Source organism: Sceloporus undulatus, chromosome 2 (genome assembly GCF_019175285.1).
Source record: "Sceloporus undulatus isolate JIND9_A2432 ecotype Alabama chromosome 2, SceUnd_v1.1, whole genome shotgun sequence".
NCBI classification, from domain to species: domain Eukaryota; kingdom Metazoa; phylum Chordata; class Lepidosauria; order Squamata; family Phrynosomatidae; genus Sceloporus; species Sceloporus undulatus.
Genome location: NC_056523.1, coordinates 149,383,223 through 149,395,906, shown reverse-complemented (window position 1 = coordinate 149,395,906; position 12,684 = coordinate 149,383,223). Strand labels below are relative to the sequence as shown.

General features: G+C 42.1%; 1 protein-coding gene across 2 annotated transcripts in view; it reads left to right on the top strand.

The window, feature by feature from the left end:
• TTYH2 (tweety family member 2) overlaps positions 1–12,684 on the top strand; it is a 96,027-nt gene that overhangs the window by 67,675 nt on the left and 15,668 nt on the right. The window contains exons 9-13 of one of the 2 annotated variants that reach the window (XM_042451079.1): positions 932–1,024; positions 2,061–2,153; positions 2,266–2,408; positions 3,595–3,780; positions 9,330–9,408. In XM_042451079.1, the coding sequence (XP_042307013.1) occupies positions 932–1,024; positions 2,061–2,153; positions 2,266–2,408; positions 3,595–3,780; positions 9,330–9,408 (594 nt within the window). The remainder of the gene's footprint in view (positions 1–931; positions 1,025–2,060; positions 2,154–2,265; positions 2,409–3,594; positions 3,781–9,329; positions 9,409–12,684) is intronic. The other variant, XM_042451080.1, reaches the window with a different exon arrangement.

The following is a 12,684-nucleotide window of genomic DNA, read 5'->3' as shown; positions in this document are numbered from 1 at the left end:
CAGCAGTGAGTCTGGTGTTTTTAGAGGATTGTGACGAGGGGAGTTTGTGAGCGTTCTCCATCTTTGGTAAAGTCACTGTAGGAAAAAAACTATTTGTCTGTCAGTACTGATTGTTTGTATGTTGTTGTTCTTATCCTTCCCTTTTCCCGGTTTGGACTCAAGACGGCTTACAACAGTTAAAAAAACACGGCTAAAAATTCGTAACATACGAAATTTAAAAATACGATTAAACTATCAAAAAATTCAGCCTGTTTGTAACAAAAATAACTGAAAGAAAAACAGCACATAGAAAACCCAAGACATCATGCAAGCCCTTTCCCCTTTAGTAATCAGTCTTCCAAAACAAAGAAGTCTTTTCCTGCCTATTAAAAGATAGCGAGGAGCATGCCAGTCTAACCTCTCTGGAAAGGGGAGTTCTAGAGTCTGGGAAGAGCCACCAAAAAGGTCTTCTTCTGTGTTCCCACCAGATGTATTCATGAAAGTGATAGAACAGAGAGAAGGGTCTTCCCAGAAGACCTCAAAACATGAGCAAGTTTATATGAGAGAATATGGTCCTTAAATAGGTTTTATCATGAAATCCAAATCCATGTTCCCTTATGGAATCTATATTTTTGGCTTCCTAAAACTCAAGACTTCCTAACATTCTTCCCTTTTCTGTGGAAAAGATTAACTGTTTAGGAAAATCTATAAAAGGATCCTAAGAAAAAAGCCCTTAAATGTAACAGCTTTTGGGAGAGGGAAGGGGTACCTTATGTTCTGAGTATGTTGCATAAGCCAAGGAGTGAGTGAAGGGCTGACTCCCAAGACTTGGAAGAAGCTGGTGTCAACCTGCTTTCTTTGAAGGTAGTGAAGTTCACTTTGAATTCATATTCTTGGCTCTGTAAGTAAAATTTGGCTAATGCACTGGGTGCACTCTTTTTTTTTTTTTCAGGCCCTGACTATTTATCAGCGCTCTCTTACAACCATGCAAAACCAGATTAAGGGCCTCATGCAGTTTGCTGTGCCTCTTTTTCCTACTGCCAAAGTGAGTAAATAGAAAAAAATAGTAATTCCATGCCATATGTTGAGAGCCACTGTCCTATAGAATAGGGTCCTGACCAACATTTTCATGTTATGTATGTTTGTGTTCATTTTTTCTGAAAGAAGCAGAGGAAAAACAGGGAAGTGAAAGGGCAAAGGTACTATGACCATAGAATAGGAGAGTCTGTGGCAGAAGTCTACAAGTTGGAATAGCAAACAGAGAGGAGAAATAGCTTTAAAGGATTGAGAGTGTGTTCAGCAAGTAACCTGATTATGACTCAACATATATTGAAAAATCCTGAACTGTATCTATACATTCATTGACTGCGTTTAGAAATTCTATGGTCAGATAAGCTGTTCACTTCTTGCTTTTGCCAGAAGGTAGATCCTAGTTAAAAATTATCCCATACGGAATTAGCAATTATATGAATAGAGCTCCAGCCCATATCTAATAGGGCATCAGTTGAAGAGTGTCCACTACCTAACCAGGGCTTCTGCCTGAATTGTGCAACTTTACATACATGAAGATGAAGCTGTATGCATAGAGTAGGCTTCACTCTGCAGATGTTTTCCCCGCAACAGCTGTACAGTGTGACTGACCCTGCTTTCCCCTTCATGAATTTGTTAAGCATGTTATGGAATAACTCCCAAACAGAGCTATACCAGCCTTACTCAACTGGGTGCCTACCAGACATCCTGGACTACAAATCACATAGTCTCCAGACAGTATTCTAAGTGGCTTTGCTGGCTAGAGATTGTGGGAATTATAGCCAAATGTTCATGAAGGTGTCTAGTTGGGGGAAGCTGGACTACAGAGGTGTGAGTAGCAAACAGCAGCAGAAGTAATAAAAAAAACCATAAGCTCTTTTGTATGATGTTGCCAAACTCTGCAGGGCTGAGGCCCCTAGTTTTGTCTCCATTTACAATTGTATTTAGGAGGGTGTTCCTCTCCTGCTAGGCCATCCTACTGAATATGGTAGGCATATTCCTTTTCAACTGTGAATATGTCATTTCCATCATTGCCTTTCCCCCCTTTGCAGAATGAACTGCTTGGCATACAGCAGCTGTTGAACTACTCTGAGACCAGTCTCCATCAGCTGACTGCCATGTTGGACTGCAGAGGCCTGCATAAGGTGAGCAGCAGCGTAAGGTACAATCTGCTTTGGCAAATGAATTGCCAGGGCCTCTTGGCACCATTAGAACCAAGACACTCCCCTGTTCTTCTTTCATCCTCTCCAACTGAAGGATTACCTGGATGCCTTGATCGGGATCTGTTACGATGGCGTGGAAGGCTTGCTCTACCTCATTCTCTTCTCTCTCTTGGCTGCTGTGTCCTTCACCACCATCATTTGTGCCATGCCACGTGCCTGGAACCATTTAGCCAGCAGGTAAATAGAAGAGTCTTCTAAAAACACACCAGTGACCAAATTGCCCTTGTTAATTATGGAGGAGGTAATTTTTTTTAAAAATGAGGTTAACCTCATTGAAACATAAACATTTGTTTAAACATAAACAAAAATGTGTGTTTGGAATTTTTCTGGTTAAACATTTGGAGCCTTCAGTGCTTGCTGTCCCAGTCCTGGAGCATTGTAACCATAATCCTGACCTGATGTCTCTGTCCTTTTTCATCACATTAGAGCTTTACAATTTGAGGCTTCTTGCAAAAGAGCCTGCAGAAGTGCCCCACATACCACCCACTGGGGGTCGCTCCAGGTTGCCTAAAATTGTCTAGCTAGCATGACATTGGAATTATCTAGAAATGGTTCTGCATGGCATCCTGGAACTCATTTTTGGAGCATATGTCTGTTATTGAGCAACAGCCTCAGGTATCTGTAGACCCCTTGCTCTTGTCTTTCATTTGCTAGGGAAGTGAATTAACAGTAACGGGGGATGAAACAGGCAGACACATGAGCAACTTTGGGAAAAGGAAGTAACAAAAGAGGGTTCTAATGGCCTTACACAATCCTATTCGTGCCAGTCTTTGTGCATTCCTGCTGCCTGCAACACTGATTTCTGGTACTCTTTAGAATTCGCAACATCCTGTCCTACTTCCAGTATTAAAATAGTGCTGGAAGAAGCACTGTGAGATTCTTATACATTTTTGTATGCTCCTGTTTAATTCACAAGCAGCTTTTAGGGTTGGGCTTCCATGGGGATACCAGGATACCTTGCTACAGAACCAGACAGAAAGTTGGTTCTAACAGTATTGTTTATTGTCTGTTCACAGTTGATTTTTCTGTATGTGGAATTGAACCCTAAAACTCAAGAGCTCAAAAAGTTACATTTTGGACTCCAATCCCCATAACCTTTCACTGGCTGTGTTGGCTGTAGGATTCTGAGAGCTATGGTCCAAAACCTATTTTTTCCAGTATCTGAAATGCAAAACATTGCCACTTTCTCCAAACAAGTGGTGGCACACTGTTATCTCCTTGTCTTGTTGGTGTAGCCAAGAAAAGCAAGTTTTCCCATGGCTTTTAGGTATCACCTGCACTACAAAACCATATGCTTAGGACAACAGGGGTTTGGTCTTGGACTTGAACTGAAGTTTACTGGATTCTTTTCCCTTTCCTCCAGGGATCGAGATTATGATGACATAGATGAAGAGGACCCTTTCAATCCCCAGGCCAGACGTATTGCTTCCCACAACCCCACCCGTGGGCAGCTACGTAGTTTCTGCAGCTACAGTAGCAGCCTGGGCAGTCAGACAAGTCTCCAGCCTCCAGCACAGACCATTTCCAATGCCCCAGTGTCTGAATACATGTGAGTAGAAGATGCCTGAGATACCAGTAGAAAAGCACCTAAGAACAAGTCCAGACTTGTGGGATTCCCAAGGTCACTAAAAAGAAAATTATTTGAGTAGCTTGGATGCACAAGTCTAGCTCCTTAGCTCTCCATGCTCCAGTATCACCTGCCTTTTCTGAGATTCATGCAGACATTTACATTTGCTTCCATTGCGCCACCCCTCTGTTGAAAACCACTAAGCCTCTCCATCCCATCCTCTGCAATGGCTGGCAAACCCCACCAGCCTGCTTTTGACTTGATATCTTGAATTGATGTTCCAGCCACCCAGTTGATGAGCCTGCTCTAGATCATCAGTAGCTCTTAAAACGCTGAAAGTTGTTTTCTCTGTCGAAACAAAAGGAAAAGAAAAGCCTGCAAATCTCACAAGATATGAAAGTAGGGGTGAGACACTTGGAGGGTTTTCTAAATAGTGGCCGGGGGTGGGGGGGGATGCTACGGTCTTTGAAATTAGTTGTTTGCCAGAGTAGATGTAAACAGATAAAGTATAGTACTATTGTGTGGACCAGATGTTGTTGGAAGATATGCTGCAAGCATTTGACTTAACACAGAGCCTTTTGTTTTCTAAACTGGGTTAACATCTAAGTTTTCTTGCTCTCATAGCAAAAGGCCTTTGTCCATTTACATAGAATGAGAAACACGTGGGTTCTCTGTTTTATCAAATCTGTCAGGTTGCTGTTTGATGAGAGGCTTGCTAATTTAGCCCCTCCTTGCTACTTCCCAACTGTTTAATTTAACTCATTGCCAGTGGAGTCAAAGGGGATTGATCAATGAAGTACAGTATAGGTATACCTCAGTTAACAAAGCAGATGTGTTCCTGGGTAGTAGAAGTAGTTACTACTTCTTTAACAAAATGTTGGTACCAGAGGAAGAAATAACATGGAAAGGAATGGATTCCTACATCACCAAAAAAGTAGAGTACAGTACCTCGAACATGTTTTAGCAGACCTTTTGTTCAGAACTAAAGATATCTACAGTACATGTGAAATGAAACAACCAGGTCAGATAAGCCTTGCATGAATAAGCAAGACACTGTGAGCCTTCTAAAGACCAAGGCTTCTTTCACAATGCATCCTGGGATGATTTTTCCCTACTTTGCTTACAATTTCTATTTTGATGGCCAAAGTTACAGATCTACCCCCTTTTAATGTGTTTGGAGTAGCTGGTGAGACAAGCTTATCTGCTCTCCCCTTTTTTCTGTATTGCTGTCACACATGCACAGTAAGGGATTCTGGATGTAGCTGGTGTTCACTTTGCCTCTTGTAGGCCGACACATTCTGCTCCAGTAGCATCAGCTAGAGTAGAATCCCATTCTTTCTTGGCTCAAAGTTTATTGCATTGCTTACTGCAGACATGCTGCCGTCAAAAGTCTGTGTTTCTTCCACCTTCTTTCAACATCTTCACAGTGCTGCTGCTGCTGAAAAAGCTTCCAGCTAGAGAGGGTTCAAGTAGGAAGAAAAGGCACATCAGGCATAAAAACACTTTGTAAAATTAAGCTTCTTTCTCAGAGGCTTTGTTACTTGAGGTATACCTGTAAAGGAAGGAGAGAAAGGGGGTTAGGTCCACACTACACAATTACAACATGGCTGGGCAACCTGGTACCTTCCAGGTGTGTGGGGCTACAAGCCCCCAGCCAGAATGACCAGTGATGGGATTCACAGGAATTATAGTCCAAATATCTGGAGGGAACTGAGTTATCTTTCCCTGAACTGCCATGGGCCTTTGCATGAGTCTCTGAGGTCACCATGGTGTGGTAGAGTTTCTCTGTTCCCCAGAAAACAGTATCCAGTGAGGGGGGGGGGGAACTAAAGGAGCGCTGAACTAGGGGAACTCCTAATTGAGCAGTGGCCCAATTGCCTAGAGTCATTTGACAATGGAACCAGTGGCCTAGAGAGGTGGAGAGGCCTCCTTCACTGGACATCTTCAAAAAGAGGCTAGACAGCTACCTGCTGGGGATGCTTTAGCTGGAGATCCAGCACTGAGCAGTGGCTTGGACCCAGTGGTCCATGGGGACCCTTCCAGCTCTATGATTCTATGCTTCCTTTTTCATTAAACATTACAAAAGAGCAGGCAGAGTCTGGTAGCACCTGTGTGTTCTCAGTAAAAAGTAGCTTAAGGGGCTCAACAGACTACCCAAAAACAGAGGACTGGAGGTTCCTGTTTTAACTCCCTCCAGCGTAAAAAGAACCTACAAAAAGCAGGTTCTTTCTAAGGCATCTGGCACATGTCACAGGTGCGCCATTGGTGCGCCGTAGACGTAAGCAATGCACAGCGACGTTTGTACGCTGCATGTCGCTTACGTCAGGATGGCGGCCCCCTATGGACAGGAGGTTGCCATTAGGCCACCACTGTGACGTGCTAGGGTTCCAGAGCATGCACACCCCGGAACCCTAGAATCAGCAGCAGCACGTCATTTTTGGCCCGTCTCTCTCGGGCCTTAGGTCTCAGTAGCTTGCTGATTATTCATAGTCCACAGGGTCATATGCTGATAACCTTCATTACATGGATCTACCACTGGGTTGCCATAACTGGAGTGGTGGGAATACTATGTAGAAGGGATGTGTGAAAGATTCTAGAAGAATATTTGTGTTACCTAGCTCAAAGGGTATACTGTATGTTCTTTGCATTTGTCATCATATTTTAGTATTGTGACAAGTACCTTTTTTAACAGACAGCACATGTATTTAATATATTTGTATGCATTTATAAGTAATGCATAATGCCATATGACCAAAGAAAACCCACCACCACCATCATCTGGCTTCCCTTTCCAGCACGTTTAACTGCTGCATGGTCACTGTACTTAAAAGCACCTCATCTGAGGAGCAAATAAATAAACTCAAGCATTTTTGCCCAGTCCTCTAGTTCAAGAGGGAATTGCTGCAGAACTACCAAAACAAACTTCCTTGACCATCTTTGCCTCCCTCAAGGTTGGGAAGGAGGCTGGCACTTGTCTGCTGTTTGCCAGATGGCAGCAGCATACTTGCTATGATGAATGTAGGGAGCAAAATGGTGGAATCCTGTTGTTTAGAAAAATCATTACAAATCCAGTTGAAACATTATTTACTGTAATCATTCAAATATCCTTTTCATTTTAAGTTGCAACATAATACTGAACTGTGTTCCAGTTTTGAGACTCTTGGGTCCAATTTTTTCTTGTTGCATGTATGCAGAGAGAAAGAGGGAGAAAATACAAGATTCACTTTTCCTGCATGATCCCCCCCCCCCAAAAAAAATGACTCAAGAAAGACCCCTTAGTATGCAGTTCTGGATCTGGGATAAGTGGAAGCACTGTTTCAGACATTCTCCAGTAAGTTCTGGCTTGAAACAGTGCCACCTAAAACTATTTGAACACATGCAAGAAGATCTTGAATTATGGAGAATTTTTTGAGATATGTTGATTCCCTTGCGAACATTCAAGGATGGTGCATGTCCATGAAAGGACCATACCACATGCCTAGCCACATATGGTAGTATTGACTGCATGCTGCCTAATGAGCTATCATGCTTTCACTTACTTTAAAGAGTGGTTAGATTTTCTAGAGTTTAGCACATGATCATGATCTCTCCACTTCGCCATTCACCTTCCCCTTTGAGAAGCTTGGTGAGATAACATTTAAAAATTGTAAGCCAAAGACAGACAGAATGCTGACTTCAGACATCAGTCCATTTGGTTCATTACTGGCTGACTGACAGAAGATCACCAGAAATGTCCCACTTCTTATTTCCACCACCCTCCTCATGAACACATGCATTCCCCTTTACCTCATCTCCTTACTCCACCACTCTTTTTAGCCTGTCTTTCACTAGCAGTGCTCGGTAAGGGAAAGGATGCCCAAAGAATATGGAGGAATTGTTGCTATTATGCATTACAGTTCTTGGCTGCCTTTTTTAGAAGAAAAAAAGACTCAGGGTATCTTACAATTAAATGTCCATTTGTTTTTCAATTAGAACCACACTGCCCTCAAGAACAAATGACGGGGATAATCAGTTGATCGTGATTTCAAGACTGTTACTTTAAAATAAGCTAGTCACACCCCATTAGATGCCTAAGAAGCCATAAATGGAGAATGTTTGAGAAACATCTTAACTTGGTGCAAAAAAGGAGATAATGTTGAAGTCAGGAAGGCCTCACTGATGAGAAGAGCATTCTACAGGTGTGAGCGAAATGCCAAAGAATGGTCTCTCCTTTGTCACCACCTTCTGAATCTCTTGAAGGAAGACCTCAGATGTTGATTTCAGGGTGTAGGCAGGTTCATAATGTATTCCATCAAGTATGGAGATCCCATACTGTAGAAGATTTTATAGCTTAAAACCAGCACTTTCAATTGGGCCTCAAAATGTACCAGCTGCCAGTGCAGTTGGGCCAGGATTAGGATTGGTATTGGTGTCAATGCTTATCCCTCAGTGAGGTACACAGACAAAGGTGTGTCTGTGCTTGAGGGTGTTCACGGCCAGGATCCATAGTTTTCTGTCAGTTTTTCGGGCTGTGTGGCCACATTCTGGAAGAATTTATTCCTGACATTTTCAAAGGGCTGGCCTCTGAAGATGCCAGCAACAGTTGCAGGCAAAACATCAGGAATAAATTCTTCCAGAACATGGTGACACAGCCTGAAAAACTCACAGAAAACAAATAAATAATAATAAATAAAAAATATTATTTCTATCCTGCTTTTTGCCAAGCAATCAAAGCAGCGTACAGCAAGTTAAAATACAACTATATATACACAGTGCCCCCCTTAAAACAAGATTAAACAGTATAAGATTAAAATCAACTAATCCAAACAAACAAACAAAAAATCATCATAGGCAGAGTCAGTAGATGGGAAGTCTTGTCTGTTGCTGAGTATTTTATTCCGGGAAGGCCTGCTGGAAGAGATCCGTCTTAATGGCTTTTTTAAAGCTCTCTAGATTGTTAATGTGACGGATCTCGTCCGGCAGGCCATTCCATAAATTGGGAGCGGTTGCAGAAAATGTCCTCTGGGAGGTCGCCATCAGCCTGGTCTTTAAGGGTTGTAGTAAATTCCTTCTAGAGGACCTGAGGGTACGGGGCGGATTGTATGGAAGCAGGCAGTCCCTTAGATAGGTTGGGCCCAAGGTCAGAGCTACTGAAAATGGGCTAACTAGAGAGAGAAAGCAATGTGTATGTGAGTGTGCACTTATTCTCTCCCCCCCCCCCCTCCTGCTTCATCATAGCACTGTAGGAGAAGGCAGGGAGCTTATACAGCAGTTGGATTGTAGCTGACATTCTGCCGTGTTATACTAGATATTTTTTTTTCCAACTGAATATATTTAATTATAAAGGGAGACTAGATTTGGCCTTAGTACTTCTTTTCCAGCAGCCACCTCATCAGATTTATCACCTCCCCTTTTCCTTCTTTCCTTTCCTCAACCCCTTCCCTGACTATATCTGTGTAGAAATGTGACAGGGATATTTCTTAGCCAAAGGCTCACAGCAGAGTTAATTTTCATAAGACTGTCCTCCTGATCTTACTCCTCTCTACCTGCAGGAACCAAGCTGTGCTCTTTGGTGGGAATCCACGCTATGAGAACGTCCCACTGATTGGAAGAGGATCGCCTCCCCCCACGGTACGGTGGGCGTCAGAGGCTAAATCATTTTTATAACAAGCCCTTTGTTTTCCTCTGCTTTTACTAACACTCGCTCTATATGCAAACACATTGTTTTTAATGGGGACGAGAATGCTTCCTGCATTTGTTTAAAAAAAAACAAAATAGTTTTGTTTCTGATGCTAGAGATGAGGAAAAGAGCATTTTTTGAAATTTCTGAATGAAGACTTTTCCAGAAATGACAGCACTGAACCCATAGGTTCTTATGTACTGGAAGGTGAAAGCTACTGCAGGAAGTCCTACCTTCTTGGAGGCTGGCATTTCTTGTTTCCACAGTTGTTCAGCTTGCATCACTGAGATGCAATGTTGGGTGCAGTCCATTGAAACTGTTTAATTCTCGGCCAGCTATGGGCAGTTATGTGGCAATTGGGCAGAGAGCAAGTTCACATGATGGCATTGGCATTTGCCTCACTGTTACACTCACAGTCTGTTGTTGTGAAGCCATCCTGCAAATCTATCACAAGGGCAGATTTTGCCCACTGATATCTATGTCTTTGTATTATCTTTTTTAATATAATCAAATTACACAGTGCCATATTTTTTTAATTTATTTCCCCGTGCGCATTTTAACATTTTGTTTAATTGTCTTGCTTCTGAAGAAAAGAGTTTCGAGTTCTAACGTCTAGAAGATGAGTATGTACTCTTTGCTTGATTTTTCTTTTCTTTTTAATAGTCCTTTCACGTTTTTCTTCCAACTTATTTCACTGTAAGCAAAAGCACACTATTAAGTTTGGCATAATGTTCTGCTAAATCACATCTTGCCTGCTAACGTTTGCTTTGTTTTTGCATCAACTGTTTTGGAGCTATGTTACCCTTCAAGAGTAAGTTGCTTCTTCAATTTTTTGTTGTATCTTTTCTTGATTTGGGGCTGGGGTTTGTTTTAGAAGCGGGTTGTGTGTTTTTCCCTTTCCTGATGAACTGTACTTTTCTTCCCTGTGATGTGAATTTCCCCATCCTTCATAAGCAACAGAATTGCTAGTGCCTAGACCTTTTAAAAAATTCAGAACTTTATTCCTTGGATTTATCAGTGCATTTACAATTAGAAAATTACATTGGATGAGATTTTCCCAACTGTACAGAGTGTAATTGTAGAAAAATTAACACATACCCTAAGAATTTCAAGTGGATTATATTTTTGTGATGAAACTACTCATTGCTGGGGCCTAGTTCATATTTTGGGGGCATGGCACTTTTGTTATAGTTTTTGTTTTTGTGTTCCTTCAAGTCATTTCTGACTTTATGGTAAGTCTAATGTGAACCTAGCACAGGGTTTTCTGGGGCTGAGAGTGTGTAACTTGCCCAAGGTGACCCAGTGGGTTTCCATGGCTGAGTGGGGAATCAAACCCATAGTTTCCAGGGTCACTGTGCTAGCCTGGCTCTTTAAGTGGACCAAATTTTAAAAGTTCTTTGATAAACCTGCAAGTAAAATATCCCAACCTTCATTATGCTAAGAACCTGTGACTTGAAGAATTTTTAAAAAATACCTTTTCCAGCAAATATGGTTTTATGTAGCTAATGAAGACCAATTTAATGCAGTAAAAGCTGCCTTCTTCATGATGGCATGCTCATTTTAGAATTGTCACTCTATGCTGTGAAGACATAATCCTCTAAAAACAAAGATCAGGAAGCACTTTGTAGAAGCAAAGCCAGAGGCCCCAAATAGCTGTTGTTTCTACTTAATTCTTCCACTATATTGTAACAAGATTCCTTAATTGAAGAGTAAAAGAAATATAATACACTGTCAATACATTTTCATGCACTGGAAAGATGGGTTTCTCTTCCCACTCCTCTGATTTACAGGAATATGCAGTTAGGCTTGATATGCACTCACGAATGGAGAAGCAACATGCTCCCAGTTTGGTTCCTGCCTCTGAGCACATAATTTCTGTTTCTCTTTGAGAAGCTCTCTTCTCTTCTTACTATTTTGGGAAATGCAGGGGGAAAATCTTTCATTTTTTTTTCTTTCTTTATGAAGCAGCTTTCAATTTTTTCTCCACCTTTTGCCTGATTTTCCTGTCTTGCAGAGCAGCAGCTCAGGAAGTTTTATTTTGTTCCAGGGCCTTTCAACTTTGCATATGTGATGCTTGGGGCTTCCAGAGAAGAAGGGATGTTGTATTCCTTCAGGCATGGAAAAGGCCCTCTGATAGCACAGAAACTTAAAGGCAGCCTGACACAGCCTTTCAAAGTATAAGCAGCTGGAAAAAGAGCAGGATAGATTTCTCACAGACATAGGGCCTGGCCAGAATTGGGTTTGAAGGGTATATGGAGAAGAGGCAGACTTTGAAGGACAGGAAGGACCAGCCTTTGAAAGGCAACAGCCCTTTTCTCGTGACAAAAACAAAGGAGGACCTTTTTGGAGGTTGGGACTCATCCACAAAGCAGTACCTTCACCAGCCGGTGTCATTCAGAAGGTGTACATGCTTCCCCAGGGGCTGTGGAGCACAATACACTGATAGCAATGCACCTCTCTCCTCACCACCAGAGCACACAACCTATTCCGTGGACATATGCTCCTGTGACATGTCCTAGCCTAATATGATGGCTATCATGAACAGGCCAGTCAAACCCAGATGCAGGTGAAAGCACCGGTAGCTGAAGTAACAGAATGTAAGTGTTGAGACTTTTGAGGGGTGAGGAAGCCCTTCATTTGATGTTCCAGTTAGTACTCTGTTTCCCCAAAAATAAGACATGCCCATAAAATAAGCTGTAGCAGGATTTCTAACCATTTGCACAATGTAAGCCATACCCTGAAAATAAGACATAGTGATAGGTGGGGCTATGCAGCGTACCAACGCAGAGCAGTAAAGAAGACAGGCAGCCCTTCTCATCTGCCTCATCATAAAAATAAGACATCCCCTGAAAATAAACCACAATGTGTCTTCTTGTTTTATTTTGGGGGAAACATGGTAAATGTGCCAGATTTTATTAAAGGGGAGTGAGAAGGTGATTGGTATCTCTAAAGCACAGTACAGCAAAAGGGCAAGCAGTCCCTAACACTTCTACAGCAAGGAAAGAAAGGGTCCCAGGTTGAGGTTTAACAGGAGAAAAAGCTATTTCTCTCTCTCTTCCCTCATCCTTTCCTCAGTCTGACCTTATCAGCTCATGGTGGTTCCACAAATTTTGGAAATTAGGAATCTGTAAAGAACTTGTCAGGTTAATCTATCCTACACTTTGAGTTAGCAAGGGCTGGTTGTCCCACAGTACAGTATGTTAACTGTGCTAGACGTTTTCTCCCAA